Below are 22,927 nucleotides of genomic sequence, written 5' to 3' on the forward strand. Positions count from 1 at the left end.
TATATTAATCAGAAAGACCTTTTGTTTTAATACGAAAAGTACTCTTTAGTACTGCTGTAAATTTAATTCACTGAAAGTATTCGTTTGCCTTCAATGGACTAGGTTTAGTATGAAACTGAGAGTATCATAATCTGGTCTATATTTACATGCAGAAATAAGTTGCCTTTTGGTTGTTAAATTCGCCTACATTTTAAGGTGTATTTGTAGAATGCAGTTTTGGTACATACGGATATCTCTGTGACAAGACGTGTAATAACTGCCTTGAAAACCAGTGCGACGGATTCACAGGAGTTTGCATAAAAGGCTGCAAAAATAATAGGTATGGAGGTATGTGTGATAAAGAGTGTCCTACTAATTGTGAAAGCTTTTGTGACAGATATTTAGGATGTGTGAATTGCTCCCCTGGATTTACTGGGGCAAGCTGTACAAAGTGTATTGGCGGTACTTTTGGTAACAACTGTAGTTTTACATGTGCACATTGCGCTCTAGAATTTTGTGACAATGTTGAAGGATGCCAGCAATGTTTAAAGGGTTATTATGGACCCAATTGCGAAAACTCTTGTCCAGACCATTGTAGGAATGGTGAATGTAACAAAGAATCTGGATTATGTTCAGGTGGATGTAATGACGGATTTATGGGTTTAGAATGCAAAACACCTTGTAGTAGTAAATGTGCCACTTGTAATGAAAGTGATCAGTGTTCATCGTGTGTTGCTGGATTGTATGGACAACAGTGTGAATTACCATGCCCACAAACATGTGGCGGGAATAAAATTTGCGATAAAAATAACGGTCGGTGTGATGAATGCATGGCTGGGAGAAATGGTGAAAATTGCACAAAATTTTGCAGCAATAATTGCATATCAGGCATGTGTCAAAGGGATGGGGAATGTATCGGTGGCTGTAATGAAGGATGGTTAGGTCTGAATTGCAGCATGAAGTGTACTGAAAAGTATTGTTCAGAATGCATTCCGTCTGATTCAACTGTTTTGTGTAACAAATGTGATGAAGGTTACTATCTAGACAAGTATAAGAACTGCCAGAGTTGTTCATCTAATTGTTTGTCCTGTGATAGTGAATCGAAATGTACTCAATGTAAGCCCAAGTTCACTGGAGATTTGTGCAAGGATTGTAGTAGAAATTGCATTGATCATTTGTGTAACATGGATGGGATTTGTACATACGGGTGTAATAACAGAAAGCATGGGGTAGGATGTTCTAATGAATGCACAAAAAACTGTGAACATTGTTATGATAACTACAACTGTACCCAGTGTTCTCTTGGATATTACTATAATACTGATTATTTTCGTCCTTATTGTACAACTTGTTATCAAAACTGTAATAACTGTACTTCATGGGACACCTGTCTCTCCTGCAAACCTGGATTTTACGGGAGATCCTGTCAGTCTCTTTGTCCTCCAGAATGTCTGACCTGTAATGCTTCAGATTTCTGTACCTCCTGTAAGGAGGGGTGGTCAGGCAGATCATGTCAATGTAGTGTTAATTGTAATAATAAATGTGGATACAATGGAAAGTGTATGAATGGATGTAAAAGTTCATTTTACGGTGAATATTGTAATGTATCCTGTCCTGTGGAAGATTGTCAAATGTGTGATCAAAAGTTGGGAAATTGTACAAAATGTAAGGAAGGACGTTATGGAAACCAGTGTGATATGGATTGTAGTAGGACATGTGTTGGATCAGTCTGTGATATCGATGGCGAATGTCTTCAAGGCTGTCAAGGAGGTTTAACTGGAGAAAATTGTCAAATGAGTAAAGGTAAGTAGTGCATGAATAATGCATGTGAGAATGTCAACTTCAAGAATAGATTGCTTTTGCAATAATTCACATTGCAATACTGTTTATATTATATTAAAACTGCATGTAGTTGAGGATAACATTGAAAATTTTCACCCCTCGAAAATCATTGTCAACATAGGTGCAGCATTTATTATATTATATTGAATGTTTTATACAAATACATATAACACTGAACCGCACGCGCCTGAATTCTGCGCAGTCAATATTTTTTTTTGGGAATATCACCCATCGTCAAGCAGTGTTGACTGTTGCTACGCTGGAGGCGTGGTTTCATCATTCAGAGGGTAATATTGTTCTTCAACAAATGTTTCTCGACGAGTCAGATTCATCTTATTTACTTGAAACTATAATATAATAAGTTTTCATATTTATTACAGAGACAAAGGATATTCCTGACGCTCCATTGTACGTATTTGTGTTGATAGGGGGAGCTCTTTTGGTCGCGCTTGTTTTGATTCTTGTGATTGTCTTAAGAAGGTTATTCTCTCTCTCTCTCTCTCTCTCTCTCTCTCTCTCTCTCTCTCTCTCTCAAATTTTGAATTTGTTACTATTATCTGACACTCCACTAAATAATAATAATGCTGAATTGTTCATGTTTTAGGAACTTGCAAGAAAAACAAAAAAGTTTGTCGCCTCCTATGGAAAAAGATATGAGACTGACTGAGTTTTTAAACGAGGAGGATCGGATCTATGCCAATGGTCGATATTTATTTAATCTACTGAAAATTAGATTTTTTTTAACATTTGTATTCACTATTCAATGGAATTTATTTAAAATATAATTATAGAAAATGAACAGAACGATAGTCCACAAATTCAGAGACGATCATTGTATACGGAGATCTCACCATACAACCTCCGTGGATCTCAAGCATACCTGATCGAACTCGATCCTAATGACGTTGATGATGTCGATGTACCTACATCTGTTGAATCAGACTATTATAATGTGAAGATAACTCTTGTCCCAGTAGATAAACTTTGGGAAAATGTTCAGTTAAAAAAATCCAGGGGAGAACTTCACACGGAATTTGAGGTTATTTTGTAATTGTTGTTTTAAATTACTGAGTAAGAGGATGAAAAGTGAGCATTAAGAAAATATAATTGTTGATTTTAAAGCATCATATTAAAAATATCTCTTTTTGTGTAAAGAGCATACCAAATGGTCTCTTAGAGCCATGCAAAGAGGCTTTGAAACCACAAAACCGGTCTCGAAACAGATACAAGAAAATGTATCCCTGTAAGTCGACTTCTCTCATCAAATTAAATCTCAATTTTACAGTATTTAAGTTATACAAACATCGTTTAATTAATATTTGGGTTTTTTTTGTAGACGACTCAACCCGAGTAATTCTACAAGTGGAAAAGGGAACAGAAAATACAGATTTTATCAACGCTTGTTTTGTGCATGTATGTTTGTTCTCTTTAAAAGAAAAATGTACTTTTTGGTGTATTTTCTAAATAGCATTCTTTTTACAAAAATGATGAAACTTTTCTTCAAAATAATCATGATTAATTATGCCACCACAATGAATGTGTGGAGTGAGTAATCTGGAATCACTGTGCCCGTCCGTCCATCTACCTTTCAGTCCGTGTGTTTGTAGCCGAAAGATTATGCTCAGTCTTTACGCCATATGACAGTATATTTCAAACAATACTTTCAATTTTGGTGCCTCCAGAACTTCAGTTAAACTTAAGGATAAGCTTAGTATCAATTAAGATTGTCTGACCTATATACTAACCTGGCAAATGATACGTTATACTCTAGATGGCGCATTTAATTGTATGATCAGGCTCTGTGCTGCATAAAGGTCTCTTCTATGTTTACTAAGAATGAAATGGTGCATTTGGTCCGATTTGCTGATATGATGAATCTTTGAGCGAGTAGTTTAATGCATTCTTATGACTCTATATTTGACCAATATTTAACGATTCACCACAGTATCTTGAGACAGTCTGAACAAAAACTGGTACATACATATGTAGTATGCTATACCAGTTTTTGCTCAGATGATCTCAGTACTCTGTGCGATTACTAACTCTTCAGGTCTGCATTTTATTAGCCCTGTTACCGTCTCATCACAAGTGGTATCAAAACAAACTAAAACCTATATGCAAAGATAAATTGTAAAAGCTTTTTTGTCTAATGCTGTAATTTATATGGATCTTATACTTGAGTACAACATTAATGCCTATTTTAGCCTATCACAAGAGATATACAAATTAAACATGCACACATGGTATATATACCATGGTTTGAGTGTGCTCTACTATGAAGGAGGGTGTAAGTCCCATTAGGATTAGTCTAATTTTAAATTAATCAGGAATAAAACCATATTTAAGCTATCCTACAATCTACAATGTACATGTAATACCTATGAAATATACTTGATAAATATCATTCTTGTGGTCCCAATTTCGATCCAATATTTGATTTTCTTAATATAATTCTAATTTTGATTCAGGGTTTTGAAAAAGAAAGGGAATATATTGCTGCTCAGGGTATGCCTTGTTTATCAATTTGGTATTTTTGATTTCATCTTTTAATTATTCTAACTTTTTAAATAAGTTTGTAATTTATGTAAACTTTTCAATTTTGCACTTTATTCTTTTAGGTCCATTTACTCCAGAAACTGTTTATGATTTTTGGAGAATGATATGGCAACAAGATTGTGGAAAAATTGTTATGCTTACAAATGTCGTGGAAAATGAAATAGTATGTATCTACCAAAATTCAGAGAAGGGTTTTAATAGCCTTTTAAATGTTCATGAAAGTTACTACGGTAAACTGTAGTAACTTTCATTTTACCTTTATTGCAGATGAAATGCAAAAAGTATTGGCCAGACAAAGAAGAATCATATGGTCATTTTCATGTCAAATTGGTAAAAGAAGATATCACAGCTGATTATACTACTCGATATTTTATTCTTTCAGCGGTAAATTAGAGCATTGTCTTGTACTTCTAACATATCTTTTCTAATATTTTGGACAAACTATTAATATAAAACATTTACTAGTATTATACAGGGAAATTAATTTCTGTTTAATATTCGAATCATTGTTAATTCTTTTTTCGATGAAAAGAAATTTTGGAATAGAAAGCTATCTTCAGAGTCTGATTGATTTAAAATAGAGAAGTCCTTTCTTTGGATATGTAAAAAAGATTCATTCTATGCAAAGTTTGTCATCAGAAATTCTTTTTCTTTCGTAGAAGGGGATGCTTTAATAAAATCCATCATTTTAATGGCGAACTTTGCTAGTTTATAACATTTTCATCTTAGAATGGGAACACAAAGGTCATTACGCAGTTCCATTTTACCGCATGGCCTGATAAGGGTGTTCCCCAAAATGTGACTTCAATAGTGGACTTCAGGAACAAAGTTGTCAGCCATGACGCCAAACAAGATGGACCAATGCTAATTCACTGCAGGTACTTTGGTTTGGACACGAAGTTGCAACTGAATTACTCCATACAAATACATTCCTCATGTACGCAAGATTATATCTGTCCTTTTCAGACACCCCTTTTTGATTGTACAGCTTGTTTATCATCAGTGTTTCCTTTTGTATTAATGACTAGACAACGTAAGAAGCATATGTACATTGTATTAACTTCAGCAGGTTTCATTATAAGCCACAATACATGCTCTTTATAGTGCCATTATTTACTATCAGCGCCAAAATATCATTTCATTTATATTTGATAAATGAAAAGAAAAATATCAATTATCAATGTTAATTAGCACATGACCTTTAGATGTGCTACATATCTATTAAATAAGTACGTGTTCAGTAATTTGTAGAATTATTTACAGTGCTACAGCTACAGAACAAAACACACACACACAGCAGTGCATACAGCCTAAACAATCTTCAGAATTTGAATAATAAGAATTAGATTTTTTCAAAAAACGGAAAAAACATTTAGAAGCATTTTATATTTTTTCTCAAAAGAGGCTTGTAATTTTTTTTTAAAGAATTTTCCATTACTGTCGTTTTTTATATTTATATCATTCTGTCAAATAAAAATCATCACTATGAGCAAAAAGACATGTAGTATTTTTTTTTTTTTTTTTTTTTTTTTTTTTTTTTTTTTGACAAACTAAACCATCAGAAAAAGTCAGCGCTGATTAGCAACTTAAAATGGAAACAAATTGTAGATCCTGAGTACTTTTTTATCTGCAGAAGTACAGGTTTGTCTTTCATCTAAATGTGATATAGTTGCAGACCCTCATTAGAATATAAAAATGCACAATTCAAATTGAACACGTCACTGTTATCTCAGTATTAGTGTATGACTAACTCCGGATAAGAACACTTCTTTTCCTTGTATTTAGGACAGTTGCCTCTTCTTCGCGTACTTGTTTTTTTTCTATTTAACTTGAGTGTTTAATTTCTAATTACGTATTTCTTGTACGGAAGGAAGGCACGGAGTCACAGATAATGCAAATCATCTTTTGTCATCTTTCTTGCCACACTTAAATTTAGAACAAGGTCATATAAACTTATCGAGGCATTTTGTTGAATTTATTGTCGCAAGTAAATTATTTAATTACATATTTAATATTTATTTATTTATTTGGGGGTAGTGATAAATAAGCACACTAACGACTACTCCAGATTTCTAGGAAGATCAAAAGCAGTCAGAAAAAGTACTATATGTTTTAACCAAAAAGGTAAAATGAAAATATATATAATTAAGTTTTTTTTCACTGTTTTAGTGCAGGGGTTGGCCGCACGGGGACGTTTATGGCACTGGACTTCCTGATAAAACAGGGAGTGCGGGAAAGAAGTGTTGACGTCATCAACTGTGTGGCCCGGATGCGTCAACAAAGGGTGCATGTTGTGCAGACAGTGGTAAATTATGAATCTCCAACCTCTTCCATTTCAAATTAAAAAACAAAAAAATCATAGGATGTGTTACTAATCTTAGTGATAAATAAATCCTACAATATATTTTTTTTAGTTCCTTTTTAACATGTTTAACTCGGAGAAAATTTTAAAGACAATTTTTCAAACAGTTTGCATGCTTGGCTAATTTTTTCTGATAGAGATACACCACATAAATCCAAAACTTCTGATACAATACACTAATTGGAAAGATGTACATGTATTGATAAATGTATTATTGAATCTTAAACAGAGACCTACATTAGAATTTTAAGAATATGGGGGAAAATGCGGACTTATTTGATGAAAAAAATATTTGGAACATTCTTTAGAATTTATAACCGGATAACATATATAATAAAGTCATTTGATAGACAAATGTGCTTCTAACTCTAGGTATATTTTCTAGTATGTCCACAAGAGAGCTTAAAATAACATCAAGAAGTGCTGTTTTTTGAAAACGCTGTTTTCAAACTTTTACATGTATCTTTTTTATTTGTTAAATCATATTGTCTAAGAGGATGACAGCGTTCCTTCCTTGATATTTATATGCAGCAAATTAAGATGCAGAAACAGGAAGATTTGTGAGCTTAACAACTTACTGCACTTGAAAGTTATATTACAATTTCCGATGAAAATGTAAATTTAAGTGAGGGAAAAGCACAAATACTTAAATAATCTCTTTCTGTTTCAAGTGTTACAAACGACAAAATCACTTGTACCCTACATGCACCACTTGATAATGAACAGGCTGATGATTTAATGTTTCATTACACACATAAAGCTGTATTTTTAGCTCACCTGAACCAGAGGCTCAAGTGAGTTTGATGATCGAGTTCTGTCCGTTGTCTGTCGGCGTTGTCGTCGTCGTTGTCGTCATTGTTGTTAACTTTTCATATTTCAATCTTCTCCAGAACAACTGGGCCAATTTCAACCGAATTTGCCGCAAAGCATCTTTAGGTGAAGGGGTTCAAATTTGTTCAAATAAAGGGCCAAGCCCCCTTTCAAGGGATTAGTGAAAATCTAATGCCAACTTTCCAAAATCTTCTCAAGAACAACTGGGCCAGAAAAGACGAAACTTATGTGAAAGCTTCATTGCATAGCGTAGATGTAAATTTGTTTAAATCATGACCCTCGGGGATTGGTGGGGTCACAATAGGCGATCAAAGTTTTACATAGGAATATATAAGAAAACATCTTTAAAAATCTTCCTCTTATGAACAACCGGGCCGGAAAAAATAAAAATTACGTGAAAGCTTCATTTCATAGTGTACATTCAAGATTGTTCAAATCATGAACCCCGGAGGTAGGGTTTGGGCAACAATGGACGATCAAATTTTACGTAGGAATATAAAGGAAACAATCTTTAAAACCTTCTTCTCAAGAACAGCAAAGGCAGAACTATTCATATTGATATTGAAGTATTCTCAGGTAAAGTAGATTCTTTGTTCAAATCATGCCCTCCAGGGGTAGGATGGGGCAACAATGCGCGATCAAAGTTTTACAAAGGAATATATAGGAAACAGTCTTTAATAATCTTCTTCTCAAGAACAGCAAAGAAAAGTCATAGTGATATGAAAGCATCCTCATGTAGTGAAGATTCAAAACATAAACCCCCAACACCCCACATTCCACCCCTACCTCCTGGATAGGGTTGGGACATAATGGATGATAAATTTTTTTTTGAATTGGAAAAAAATCATTAAGAATCTTTTCACAAGAACATCAAAGGCATGATTAGTCAAATTGATGTGGAAGCATCATCAATTAATAGATTCAAGTGTGTTCATACCATGATCTTCCGGGGTGTGGTGGGGCAATAATGGTTGATCAACGTTTTGCATAGGAATGTATAGAAAAAAAACTACAAAATCTTCTCAAGAATAGCAAAGGCATGATAAGTCATATTAATATGGAAGCATCCTCAGGTAGAGTAGATTCAGATTTGTTCAAATCATGACCCTTAGGGGTAGGATGGTGCCACAGTGGACGATCAAAATTTTACATACGAAATACAAATTGTACAATATATAGGAATCAAACTTTAAAAATCTTCTTTTCAATAACCTCAAAGGCATGATTAGTCATATTGATATTAAAGTATCCTTAGATATTGGAGATTCAGGTTTGTTCAAATCATGACCTCAGGGGAAAGGGAGGGGCCACAATAGGCAATTAAGTCTTACAAGGAAATATATAGTGAATAAATCTTCTTATGAAGAACAGCAGCACCATCTAATGACTCGTGTGAGCGTTGTGGCCCATGTGCCTCTTGTTATTTATGTTATTGGATGCCAAATATTTTATACAGACCAGAAAACTGAGCAGTAATAAATCAGTGTCAATGAAAAGGATTTAAGTTAAATTAAAGCTGATCTACCAATAAAAATATATATACAACGTCACAAAGTCGGTCATCTTAATGAAATAAAATCTGTAATTGAAATAGATTTTTTAATTTTTGTTTTAAGTCTTTTCTCCTCATTAATACATGTAGGAGCAATACGTATTCTTGCACGATGCCCTGGTTGAGGCTCTTACAGAAGGAAAAGGTGTTGTGACGGCCAACGAGTTTCCTGAGTATTACAAATGTTTAAAACAACTCAATCCCTCTACTAAAAAGAGTGGATTGTGGGAACAATTCCAGGTTGTAAAAATAATTTAGTATTTTTTAAATGCCGTAGAATATTGATGAACTCAGAGATATAGAATGATCTAACTTTCTGTCATAAACCATAAATATCTCAAGATCAAGGGTGCATGCCTTTCAATTTTTTTCTCTTTAAAACTATTTGTATTATCTTGAATTATTTGGGGGTGGGGGGTTACATTTCTTTTTGTATATGTTTTATGAATATGTGCTTAATAGATAATATGAGAGGGCAATTTTAAGTGCATTTTTTTCAATAAGATTAAAATCTTTCCTTTTCAGCTTATCAACAAATTATCACCAGTTTTTGATGACAGAAATTTTCAAACAGCTAAACTCAAGGAGAATAGATGTAAAAATAGATATACCAATGTCCTTGCAAGTAGGTTCTATATATAAAAGCCGGATACTATAGTTCTTACATAACGTTTAAAATCGATTTTAGAAAATATAAGTGACAACAAAATTGTTTTTGCAAAAATCTCTTATGTTTATTTGCTGAAAATGTCAATTTCATTCATTGAGTCAAATTTTATCAACTAAAACGAAACTCAAAATAATCAACGATAAAAAATTAACAAACGAAGTGGACAAAATGAAAATAAAGCATCAACAAATTAATGTAAGGGTAATTTTACAGTTTAAAAAACATACTGTGTTATTGGATAAACACACATATCTTTGAAAGTATAATTTTCTGTAATTGTACGTGTATTTACGTCAAAATTTCATTGTAGGTGACAACTATAGAATATTTATCTCAAGTGGTGACAATAACTACATTAATGCTATACAAATACCGGTAATTCTCTTTTCATTAATCTATTTCCTGTGAAAATCTATAATTAATACTTAATTTTACAATCCGATATATATTGATTCATTTCTACAATTTAGATATCATTTCATGGCCAAAAAGTACTCTATTCACCTAACTAAATAATACAATTAAATAGAAAAAATAAAATGAACACTTGTTTTTACTGTTTTACGATATTCTGGAGTAAAAACAAATTAAACCTGATTTTTAATTAAGGGCTACAAGCGTAGGAATTCATTTGCTCTCACACAAATGCCTTTGACCAACACAGTCCAGGATTTCTGGTTTCTTGTCTTGGAACAAGACGTGTCCACAATAGTTATGATGAATTCTTTCAAGAATGATAAGGTAAACAAAGTCTAGATTCCACGGGAGTTTAATAATGATAATATAAAACCCAGATAGCCCTCTCATATTTTATGTAAATGGCATTCACATCGCTTTCTAAATGAATTTGTGACAAGTTAAAAGTGTACGTTCTGTTCTGTGTCGTCTGATCAGAGTATGGGAATCTACTGGCCAGTGGATAAAGACGAAGTCACATTTGGACCAATCACCGTCAAGCTTCTGGAGAGGGAGGCTGGAAACGCTCCCTATGGTGTTCTCAAAATGAAGGTGTTAAATGTCAAGGTAACCCTGAGAAGTTTGTATTGTGTACTTACATGTACAATATAATAATTTCTTAATCCCACAGTAATATAAGGTTTCATGGATGTAAACATATTATTACAATTCCTTACTGAAAAAAATTCCTCTCTTTCCTTTATTTCCTTCATGAAGTCTGAATCAGACACTGCTTGATTCTGATTAACTTAATATATCAGCAGTTGTTCGCTATAAATTTGATCTGCCAATTTACAACATGTATTTTTTTTTTGTATTTTATGTAGACCCAAGAAGAGAGAATTGTGAAACAGTTCCAGTGTAAATTTTGGTCAGAAGATGCTGTCAGACCTGAAAGACCCGAGCCAATGCTAGAGATGATAGAAGAAATAAATGCATGGCAGAAACAAGTCAACAACCCTGTTATTGTGGTTCATTGCATGTATGTTTCTTAGTAAACTTAAAAAAATTATAGATCTTACTGTGTGGTTGTTAAGTAAATCCAAAATGTTCTGTAGAATAGTCATCAGATTGCCACAGTCATATTGTACGTATGTTTGAAAAAGCTAATAATCAAGATGTTTTAGCTATTTTTATCAAATCAATTTACACCATATGATTTTTGTCATATAAGTATTACATAGAAATATAATGTTTGTAATTAAAAATAAAAAAAACGACTTTTGAACTTTTAGAACTGTATATGTTTTAGGAATGGCGCAAAGAAAAGTGGTCTATTTTGTACGGTTGCCACCGTCTTTGAGAGACTGCGCACTGAACAGGAAGTCGGAGTTCTGCAGACGGTGATACAAATGAGAACTCGCCGCTCTCAAATCGTGCCCAGTCTGGTAAGTTGTCAGTCGGTCACTTCATTTGAACCCGAGGAATTTTCAATTGAATTAAATAATTGATTCATTTATAACATTGAATTGTTCTTTATGCCATTTTTGACATTTTTAAAATAACTTTAAGACTGAAATTTGTTTAATTACATTTCATTATTTAATATTTCTTTTATTTTTAGGAGCAGTTGGTTTTCTGTTATGATGCTGTACAAACCTATACTGACATGTCTAATACATACATGAATATATGAACTTACCCTAAAGAAGTCCTGTCGAAATATGTAACTTCATCCTGTTTGTATTAAGGGTGTTCATATGAATGTCCATTTTTGGAGGGGGAAATAAAATATGTTCTTACAATATACAAAGGTATAAAAAAAAAATAATTTATTTCTACATATTTGTATATATACAGTATACAAAGACTTTTGTTAAAATTTTGAAATATCAAGAGAGACAACTGCATGATTTTTTAAGAATTAAATTTGAATTATTTGATTAGTGCATTATTTTCATATTTATGCATTATATTTCCAATTTATTGTTATAAACTTTATTTTCAAATATTGTGCATATTTGATTGATCATCCTTCCAGTTCATTTAGATATATTAGCTATATTTTCATAAAAGACAAATTCATTTTAAAATGTAAGTTTTATATTTCTATTAATTTTGATTACTGGAACAATATAACTATTGTCACTTGTAAACCTATAGGGTTTAGAACGGACATTTTATTTGAACATTTTAAACTTGGATTATACTCATATCATAATCATTTTAGTTATTAATGGTGAACTTATTAGTGACAGTAAAATAAATAAAAAAAAGTTTATTTAAAAAGGAGGGGCATTAATAGTGTACCACATACAGTGATTTTATAATTGGAAAAGAGACTTTAACATCATGAACTATAATTATCTTGTTAGAACAAATTGGATTTTGTTGTTGGTACAATGAACAATAATTTTGTAAATTCTTTTGTAATGGAATTGATCAGAATGGACCAATCAAGCCCATCGATACTAAGTAATAAAATTTGAACGGAAATGCAAAGTAACTATAAGGATTCTTGACCAAGAGCAATAAAATTGGGAACTTTGAAGTAGTTAAGTAAAAGAGCTTAGGGCTAGAGCTCCTGTGGTGCAGAGATGGGGACTGAGTCCATAAATAATACTAATTTAGGTATACCTTGATTGGAGGGTGGTGCCATGTTGGGGTTTATTGGTCAACGGACAGACATACGGACCAAGCGTAGGTGGCAAGGCAATGGTACGACAGCCAATAAAAAGTACTTTTATATCCGGTACCATGAATACCCTTTGAGTATAAAATACCTTGTTTGCCGGAAAACGGCATCCTCTGTTTTCTTTTTAGTTCTTTTCAATATTCTTTTGACTATTCTTTGGGAATTATCTTTGGGACTTTTCTTACCTTTGGGTACTAGTTCTCAGCTCTTCCTGAATATTTTGGACTAATCTGAAAAAAAAAACGTTATTTTGAGTAAGTTGGTCCATTCTGATGACATTCCAGGAATTATAATTAAAATACTATACGATCACGGCGTTTTAATGAACGATTTAAAAAGATACAAACATCTTTGTTATTGGCTTACACACTAACTTAAGTAGAAAACAGCTGCAATTTCAGAAGCCCTTCTGATTTTTACCGAAGTATTCATTTGTATTGTGCATTTCATGAATTGAGATTTTTTTTAAATTTGTACATTTCTTCAACAATAGATCTTCATCTCCAAAAGAATTTATTTAAGGCATCGATTTGGTTAAAGCTATTGATTAATTCTTGCTACATATAGTGCTGGAGTCTTCTCAGTCAATTCTGAGGCAGCGCTGAATATTGATCGTAACTCATTGTGTTCAAATGGAGTAAACAGAAAACATGGCGCATGACAGACGTGTATTTCCCTTGGTACTGCTCTCCGTTATAATTTTACAGTTAATTGATGCATCGCAAAATTTGCAATTTTGCTCCTTTTTCGGCAACAGGGGACCGAAACCTCAGTCAAATTTAAGGAATTGTACTTGGTTTCAGTTAAATTCATGCTGTATGCAGGAGGAAATCGATGCTACTTTTGGGAAAGTGAAACCATTAATCGGTGCTTCTACGGCTTGCCAAAGATATACTAATTACCTTATGTGTTATATATGCGCACCCTACCAAAACAGATTTTACATGTTTGAAAGACTGACAGTGTGTGAAGAATTCTGTAACGATTGGTTTGAAGCTTGTGGGTCGGCCATACTGAAAGGCGTCGTTATTAAGGATTTATATAACAACGGGAAAGCATTCTGCAAAGGACGATCGTTCGAAGTTGATTCCTATGCAAATGAAAGGTGTTATAACTTCGACCGCAAAATGGACAAAACTAGCAGAGGGACTACATTGTTGGTTGAGGAGGTGTTTACTTTTAGCGTATGTTTTGTATGGATTTTGAAAAGATTGGTTTTCTGATATGCCTAATTTGTTTTTTAATTCTTAAACAACGAACTTTGATCTAGTATTGTACAGTGTATGTTATGAGACCTTTAAAGTATTTCATTGTGATGTTGCATTACTTTTTCTACTAATCATGTAGGTTTAAATCATGAACTTGTCATTAAAATATCTCAATAGAAGCTTTCTTCTTAATTTTTTTTTAATATAGCCACATAGATGTTCTTTTTCAATTTTTTTTTATTCAGTGGTCTACCGCTACATACAAACTGTTAAGATATTTGTGAAAGAAGGAGGGGTTTGTGTACAGAGAACGAGAGACTGTCAAACGGTAAAAATCAAGGCTAAATTCACTAAGGATTTGAAAAAAAATACACGTTTACACATAATATTTTAATTGAACTAGTATATAAAAGCTTAACACATTTTTTTTATTCATTTAAAAAATATCTTTCAATAGTCTCATAACTTTCAACGATTTTTTTCTTTTTATCTCTATAGATCAGGACTTCTGAATAGTCACATATTTTATTTGCAAAACAAACATATGTGTTGAATTTTTTTATGGTTTACTAAAAGGATAATCGATAACAAATTCTGAGATTCTAAGTAAGTTTATAGGTGATTTTGTCATAATATCAAGCGACGCGATCTCCCCCCCCCTTCCCCCCCAAAAAAGCCCTCTAAATTGAAAAATAACAATGTTCAATAGTGTCAAAAGGGGGTGGGTGTGTTCCTGAAAACTAGATTCTTTGAGTTTTTGTAATTAGGTATGCTAGACATGATAAAAGTGGACTTGATGTTTTGTCAGCCATATGTATAATTCAGAATTTAATGCAATTTAAATAAAACTTTAAGAAAAATTTTTACCTTTCGTAGCAAACTTTCATTCTTTTTTAAATACATTTCTTTACTATGGAGGAATTATTTTTAATTGATCCGTGTCATTATCAAATCTATGTACATGAGCTATCAAAAATGATTGCATGAAATATGGAGAAAACGAACAGTAATTAAGCTCAAAAGTCCATTGAAACAATACAAATCTGGAGCAAAGCAAACACGGACCTCTTAAAACATCAGAGGTGGGATCAGTTGCCATTGAGGAGTAAGCATTCCTATCGACCGGTCACACTCACCGTGTGCTCCTTTCCATGATTGACCAAACAGGGAAAATCCGCATACAATTCATTGTGTAAATAATGGCCTAACAATTAGCATGAAAAAGCGTCAGTCAGCGTTCGACTTAATGATAGAATATATTTGCTAACAAGATCATTGTATCGACCCAAGAACTTGAAAAACGATTACTTTAACCGAGACTATTGATATCCTTGTTTCATCAACATGTTTGTCAATAGCTTGCCTCGTTTTAGAAATAGTTCTAAATCATGCTCTTGCGTATCAAATCAACTGGAAGACATAAACTCCATATTCAGGTGATAAGGGTATACCGGTATTGTTACATAAGTCATCATGTTTATAATACGTTTATCATCAGTTTTGTTGTTAAGTTACCATTTACGTCCTTTTCTAGTTCATTACCCAAAAATGAATTAACTAAAATTAGCTAAAGGAAATAAATTTAAAGTCAAAATTCTTATAGAAACAAACCATCATAAAATAAAATAAAATGCATATGTTTTCCAACAAATCAGCAGTTTGACAAGCTAGATCAATTGAAAAAGTGTAAAAATCCCTTGATTAAAAGGCCTGCACGTGCAAAAATAAGTTTTGAGGCAAAGTCACTGTTAATTAAATTTTTGTTGTTGTTGTTTAATTTTTTCAGAAGAAAACTGTTTTACAGCTCAGTAGGAATAACCTTTTAAAATTTCAATAATTTTTTTCGAAAACTGAAAATTAATCACAAATTCTGTAGTGACATCTAAGAAGTTCAGTGTATTACATGTAATAGTGTTAAATTATTGATAATTCATAATCAAGAGTATTGTGTAAACTTAAGGATTTTAAAGAGCAATTTGAAGTTTTCAAAACACGTCCTCCGTGTTATCAAAGTAAGCAAGCCAACCACCTCCAGCGTTCCTGTATTTAATGTCCCCTGCACATGACCAACATGATTTCAGAGATAAGGAGGAATTTCACGTGTTAGTACATATGGTCTGTATACTAATGATTTATGTAAGAACCAAAGAGTATATATTAGTCCAATACCAGAAATGGGAAGGTCACTGTATATCGTAATTGCAGAGAGCAAGAAGTTCAAAATGATCAGAAACATAATTTGTGTATGCCTTTTTGCTGTGAATTTAACATCGGCTTTTCTCATTGATACTTTTCTTGGATCCGCCGTCCAACCTGTACCAGCGCTTGATGTTCAAAAATATTTAGGAAGATGGTTCCAGGTTTGTTAATATAATGAAAAGTGGCTACGGAAAAAAATACCTCTAATTCTCTTGTCTAGGATTTTTTAAAGAATCTCTGTCTTTGTAAATAATTTTCTTTTTCACATTTTTTTAATGATAGATCCTTTTCTCACATTTGAAACGATATTTTTGAAAATTTCATTTAGTAATTAACAACCCAGATATCTTTGAACATACAGTGCGAAAATAATATGCTGCCTCCAGCTCTCTATAACAATTTTAGAAAAATTATAGGTTTTTAATGGTAGAATACCGGTATTATATAATCTATTTAGAATATCTACATTGTATTAAGAAATGGATGAGGTATATGAATTTATGAAGCTTTTTTTTATTTTTACGATTACTGATTCAAAAATTATTTTACAATATATAAAATTTTTCTGAAATACAAAAGTGAAATAAATAATTTTTACGAAGTAAAGCTTTAGCACAGTGGAACAAAAATCTTATAAAAACTAAAATCGATCTCACCCCTGGAACACTGAAATTGTATAATGTCATTTCATGAGCACAAAGTTAAGAGCAAAACATTTAAGATTGCAGAAACTTAAAAAATTCTATAGTTTAATGAGGAAAAAAAGCAAACTTTTAGACACTAATGTAATGAAAAAAAATAATTATGAGTATGTTTTCTCGCATATATTCATTTTATTATTTTATCTATGATATAATTTGAACACTACGAACTTATTTGACAGATGTATGGTAGTCAGTCTATTTATGCTACTTTTGAACGAGGTGCATACTGCGTCACTGCTGATTGTAAGTAAAAAAAAACATCATATTTATTTGCCCGTTTACATTTTAAAGTGAAAGTATCATCGTGTTATGACATACATGTATGAAACTAACAATTAAGGTTTTTAAATTTTTATTGATAAAGAGGAAAATCCATGATTATTAACTAGTACTTTTTATGTCATATAAAACTAACAATTAAAGTTTTAATTATTGACTAAAGAGGAAAACCATTACTAGTATCATTAATTTTTTTCAGACAAAAACTATAAATAAAATGCATTGGTTATGAAGCAATATGCTTTTTTCTCTGCTGATTTTTAACAGACACACTGACAAACGATGGATCGGGTCATATCACGGTCTTGAATTCTGAGCGCCTCAACTCTGCCACTGGACCGCTGAAGGTAATTCACGGATATGCTACTCCTAGTGGCACCCCTGGGAAACTTTCAGTTCATTTGGAGACTGTTATATTTGACGCCCCTTGTAAGTATTATGCGTGTTTGTTGCACATTTTATGTGCATCAGACACAATCTTACTACAGACTTATTCGAAAGACCCAAGTTTACTTTGAAAAAAGAAAATTATTTTGTTTGAGTAGTTTTATTTTCATGCAATGTTTTGATTTGTGCTTTCGATTGGGTGATCAAGCTTGGGCCAGCTACATATGGAAGTGAAAATAAATACCAATACGCTGTAGTCAGCGACAACGTCAAGGCCACACTCTTCGTCCTCGCCCGTGACCCGGAAGTGTTTAAAAGAGACTATGAGGCTGAAGTTCTTCAATTTTTAAAGGAGAAGGGTTTTACAACGATAGTTAACAAACCAGTAAAAACTTACCATGAAAGTGATTGTACATATAATGATCAACACCAATAGATAATTAAGTGCTATAAAAGAACTTATCATGAAAGTGACTGTACACACAATGATCAATTTAACACAATTAGATAAGTGCTATATACATATATGCATGTATATTACAAAAAATGAATAAATAAACACTTACGAATAAGGAGTTTACAGCAGTTTATTCATTTTATGTATACAGAATACATACTACATATCTTTCCCAAGAAATGATGGATACTGTAATTCGTTCTTGTATTAAAAAAAAGAATTATATACAATGTATGTATAGAATTTACTTGTTTCTTGCATTATTTAATAAATAAAACGCTGATATTAAATTTATTCTTGATTGCATTTTTTTTAAATACAACTAAATTGGGATCAGGTTCTCCCTTCTTCACACATTTTGTCGTAAGAATGAAAGTAAGAAAGGTGAAAGGTAAAATTTCTTTAAAAAATCAATACGCCACTGACCAAGAGTAAAATATACTCCTATGTAAAAATGAATATGCAGTCTGATTAGATGTAAATTTTTCACCGTGTATAAATTAAAACACTTTCTTGAAAAATTTACTTAATCTCAGACAATATTTACAAACGTGTATACATGCACGTACAATATACAATTACAAAATTGCCATAAAGTGTATATTCATTTGTATATATAACAAATAAAATAATTTCTGCCAGGAGTCATAATTTTTTTTTAAGAAATTGAAAATACATACATGTAAACAACCAAGAAATGGTCAATTTTGTATCGTTTAATCATTAAACCATATATAGGTAATGAAACAATAATTGCTGGGATTTTTCCCCACGCTGGAATTACGATAGATGGGTAAATATTGTACTCCTCAGGTGGCTAAATCATCGTGTAGACCTCAAAACAGCAATAATTATTTAATGTTTTCAAAATGGAGACAATTTTTTCTTTGAAGAAAAAGAGGATACGAGAATTAGGCGAGTCAAATGCCTATGATACGACAAATAAGAAGGTGAAAAAATTAACTCTTAATTATAACAAAACTTTCCTTGATATTCCATCTAACATTAACGTATACTTTAGGAATAATCTCTACAATTTGCAGAAATCCCACAAAGATTGATATTATTTGGCTATAAAATAGTATACACACACTAAAGCGGGCAAAAAGATCATTTCCTCATATTATAGCACAATTTTTATGAAAGTGGGTCTTCCCTCAATTTTAAAAGTTGTTATGAGTTGTGTGGCGTAATGGTAAATGTGTCAGTCTCAAAGAAAAATGATGTTCAAAAGTTTTATTGCTTGCGTTCGAAACCCGGAATACCACATTAATTTTTTTTTAATAATAGAAGTATTCATGCCGAGAAAAAAATTTTTGCAGAAAAGTTTTCAATAATAAGAAGTTCACTCTCAAATTGATTATGATTTTATGAATTAAACCTATAGGCATTTTGCACGCCTTGTTCCACAGTCTCTTTGCAATCAAACTTGCAAATGCCTGAATGAAATTCATCAGTTATCCTTTTTCATTTGCCAGCTATTGACTTGTTTTTATTATTTTTTTTTCGAGTGGCTCAAATAATAATACAGACTACAATGGTCATTAAAGAAATACCAAAAAAAAACCAACAACAAAAACCGTACTTCCGACGGTTGTAAGTCAATAAAAGGCATAAGGCAATAATAAGGGCATTAAAAGCTTATACACCTGTTGTATAATTGATGACATTAATAACTTTTGATTTAAATTTCCATCTACCTATATTTTAAGAACAGTATAAAAATATACGTCTTGATAAAAATAATGACAATTAAAATTTAAGGACATAAATAAATATTGATGCAATCATAAATTGAACTACAGGATAGTATCTTCAACATAATCTTTTGCCTTTTCATCCTCCATCATTCCTAATTTTTCATTTGTTATTTTACGCATGCATGATCGGCGAACATACATCACTTCCGTTACCATGGATACCAAGGACAGCAAAATAAAAACAAGATAAACGATAAAAATTCCACCCATATTCTCAAACTTTAATTCAGTTCCTCCGGTAATTCGAGAATGATAGCAATCTGCGTGGTTCCAATACTTGCGTCGAAACTTCGTGATTACTCCAGATTCTACCATTTTCATAATGCTGAAAAATACATGTATATCGTATATGAACAGAAAATATGGTAGCAAGATTAATTGTCTTCTGGTCAAAATATTGCTTATAACTGGAAACACCAAAGGCCTATCTTTTAATCATCATTATTCAAAGATACTGATGCAAGGATATGTCAGAGTTCAAACAGAAATTTCCCAACATCTCTTTGTCTGAGGAAGAAAAAATTGCTTTAACAGTTCTAAGTATCATTTCCCATTTTTAGGCTTCTGTTTCAGCTCAGCGTCATTTGATTTTCTTCTGATTTAATATCAAGGTATGACACTAGTTAATATTATACTCTCACTAAGTAAGAAAATACTTTAAAATAAAGTATCGTGTTTTTCTTATTATGTCCTTGTGATCAATTTTTTTTTATTTGTACATTTTACTGCGACAACATTGACGTTTGAGATGTCACAATGCATTGAATTAAGATCCTTCTTAAGCGAGAATAATATCTAATATAAAGTATCAAATGGTTTTCATCTGTTGCTTAAAAATTATGGATCGGACAATTTTGTGAACGCCAGTACGAATGACTTTATGCACGCTAGCGTCTCAGAAGGCACAGCTCAATAATTGCTATTTTGTAAAGTATTTCTTAATTTTGACTTTAAAGATGGGGTCGGAAACGTTCAACCGATAGCTATTGTGATCAATTCCTTTAAAATATGATGTTAATGTAAAATTAAAGCACAACACATAACTAAAATAACTGCATATAGTATAAAATAAAAGTATGAAATAAATGTGCCTTGAAATTATATTTGACAGGCTTCATAAATAGGCTTCTGACAAAATTAAGATTCTACAATGACCTAGCAAGGCAAGAAAATTGTATGAAGTATCAGGTCATTCTCGTTTGTGACTTTGAAGATACATGTTCATATTTGGGCTAAACAAAATTTTAACTCAAATGACACAATGACCTTTACTTTCCGGATATGATATTCAAATCATGATTTATTGAGACCAATCATTGTATTTAAGAAATAAATAACAAGTTTAAAAACTTCATTGGGAAATGAAGTGGGTCGGTCAAGTGATCAAATTCTGTGAAGGCGGAAGGCCATTCTCAGAAAATTTGATCACATACCGACCCACTTCATTTCCCAGTGAAGTTTTAAACTTTTTATTTATTACGTAATAATATATACATTTGAGACGGAAAATCGAATATAACCGAATATAAATATTGCACAAACTCTTCATCGTAGATTTTGACCAGTTATGCACGGCTTGAAAAGCGGTTACGCTTCAAATTCATCTGGCAAAGGATTCTGTTTTGAAGGGAATATTCTGTGAAAGACTACTTGTGATCAATTATAGTGAGCATATTGGTGTCACGGAATTTTTGTATTGCTGAGAACCCATATTCGATGTTAAAAAACACCAGAAACACGTCCGAAATCTGATAATGAAGACTTGGAGGATTTCGGTCGGAATAGGATGGATAGAGACACTTGTCCGGACCAGTAAACTTGAAATCAAGTAATAAATTTGATCAGAAACATAAAATCTACGATTTCAGTAAGGCATAATTATTATGATGTTGACACGGAGACACTGGCGACAGCTTACATTGTTAAGACAACACTCTCGATGATGGGCAGGTACATGTACCTACCGAACCTCCGAAGTGTTTTCATCTGTTTGTGGCGTGATTGCATTACATTGTAATTTTCCAACAGATTTAAAACATTATAGCATTCAGAGGTCTACAAGAAAAATAAGGGTAAACATTGAGACTATGGAGCTCAGACATGAAACTTATGACACGTACTTTTCTATTCTCTATGTAAAATCGATAAAGAACTGTATTAAATACTCGTTTACACTGTAAATAAAATGATTATTATTTTACCTGCGTATTTTGTACATTTTTATACATGAAAAGCATAAGTAAAGTCTTTTTATGTAGATATTACTGCGCTGTGTGATTAGGTCACGTAATGATCTATGACCTCCGAAAAACTCTATACAGGTTGAAGATATTTGCTCTCTGTATGTTCATATAATAGAGAGAAACCGCAAATGTATATATATTGTTTTGTGGGAAAGACAAAAAAATCACAGAAATAAAAGGAATTTTAATCATAAATATATATAAAAAAAATATATAAATGTTTTAGAAACTTTAAAAATTAAAGATCATTCTTTTAATAAATGACTTTTTCTGATTGTCAAAGGAATAATATTCTGTTTCCTTTAACATACTAGTACATGTACTTTAAAAATTTGAAAATATTACTGATTGTCGAAGGCATCTTTAATTGGAAAATATTTGCGGACGACGAAAGATAGCTGTGTCAATAAAAATGATTCTTGGGCAATTTCCAATTCGTCACATTTATCCCGAAGCTCAAATCGGAGTTCAGATGAGTCAGATAGAAAAGCATATTTTCCTGTTTTAACCAAAGTAAAGGCTTCATCTATAGTTGTAATCTTTGGCATGTCAGACATCATCTCCCAAATTCTCTTATGAAGCCCTCCTTTTGCAGTCTGAAATAAAAACAGTTTCCGTTAAGTTTAATTTCAAAAATAGTGTCTCTCAGCAACAACATTTACACTCACCTTGAACAAATGAAAATGGTTTGTTCCTTGCAAAACAAGGGGTTTATAATGTGTCTGTGAAGTCAACTCCTCTAAATTCTTTAAAGGTGCATTGGAAAGTGAAACTGTTAAAAATGCCGCCAAGGAAGAGGCGTACAAA

General features: G+C 32.2%; 2 protein-coding genes and 1 long non-coding RNA gene across 3 annotated transcripts in view; 2 read left to right on the forward strand and 1 right to left on the reverse strand.

Moving 5' to 3' along the window:
* LOC133190417 (receptor-type tyrosine-protein phosphatase kappa-like) overlaps window positions 1–12,116 on the forward strand; it is a 164,634-nt gene extending 152,518 nt beyond the window's left edge. The window contains exons 5-22 of the mRNA XM_061326043.1: window positions 2,202–2,301; window positions 2,426–2,523; window positions 2,613–2,860; window positions 2,977–3,064; window positions 3,158–3,234; window positions 4,290–4,326; window positions 4,440–4,540; window positions 4,645–4,761; window positions 5,107–5,255; window positions 6,547–6,682; window positions 9,213–9,362; window positions 9,648–9,747; window positions 10,103–10,167; window positions 10,402–10,533; window positions 10,687–10,815; window positions 11,076–11,230; window positions 11,501–11,636; window positions 11,813–12,116. Coding sequence (XP_061182027.1) covers window positions 2,202–2,301; window positions 2,426–2,523; window positions 2,613–2,860; window positions 2,977–3,064; window positions 3,158–3,234; window positions 4,290–4,326; window positions 4,440–4,540; window positions 4,645–4,761; window positions 5,107–5,255; window positions 6,547–6,682; window positions 9,213–9,362; window positions 9,648–9,747; window positions 10,103–10,167; window positions 10,402–10,533; window positions 10,687–10,815; window positions 11,076–11,230; window positions 11,501–11,636; window positions 11,813–11,884 — 2,090 coding nt within the window. The 3' untranslated portion in view covers window positions 11,885–12,116. The remainder of the gene's footprint in view (window positions 1–2,201; window positions 2,302–2,425; window positions 2,524–2,612; window positions 2,861–2,976; window positions 3,065–3,157; window positions 3,235–4,289; window positions 4,327–4,439; window positions 4,541–4,644; window positions 4,762–5,106; window positions 5,256–6,546; window positions 6,683–9,212; window positions 9,363–9,647; window positions 9,748–10,102; window positions 10,168–10,401; window positions 10,534–10,686; window positions 10,816–11,075; window positions 11,231–11,500; window positions 11,637–11,812) is intronic.
* A 4,027-nt stretch (window positions 12,117–16,143) lies between these two features.
* On the forward strand, window positions 16,144–18,271 carry LOC133190919 (uncharacterized). The gene is made up of 4 exons (XM_061326603.1): window positions 16,144–16,451; window positions 17,174–17,237; window positions 17,541–17,702; window positions 17,855–18,271. Exons 1-4 carry the CDS (start codon window positions 16,266–16,268, stop codon window positions 18,094–18,096), a joined length of 654 nt encoding a protein of 217 aa, XP_061182587.1. The 5' UTR covers window positions 16,144–16,265; the 3' UTR covers window positions 18,097–18,271.
* Window positions 18,272–20,026: 1,755 nt separating this feature from the next.
* On the reverse strand, window positions 20,027–22,836 carry LOC133190918 (uncharacterized). Its single transcript, XR_009721630.1, has 3 exons — window positions 22,789–22,836; window positions 22,466–22,716; window positions 20,027–20,202 (listed from the first exon to the last, which is right to left on the reverse strand). It is a non-coding gene; the product is annotated as an uncharacterized LOC133190918 (long non-coding RNA).
* Window positions 22,837–22,927: the final 91 nt, after the last annotated feature.

The sequence above is a fragment of the Saccostrea echinata genome, unplaced genomic scaffold, assembly GCF_033153115.1.
Source record: "Saccostrea echinata isolate AGI-Se365-2 ecotype Australia unplaced genomic scaffold, CSIRO_AGI_Sech_v1 ptg000022l, whole genome shotgun sequence".
In the NCBI taxonomy this organism is placed as follows: Eukaryota; Metazoa; Mollusca; class Bivalvia; order Ostreida; family Ostreidae; genus Saccostrea; species Saccostrea echinata.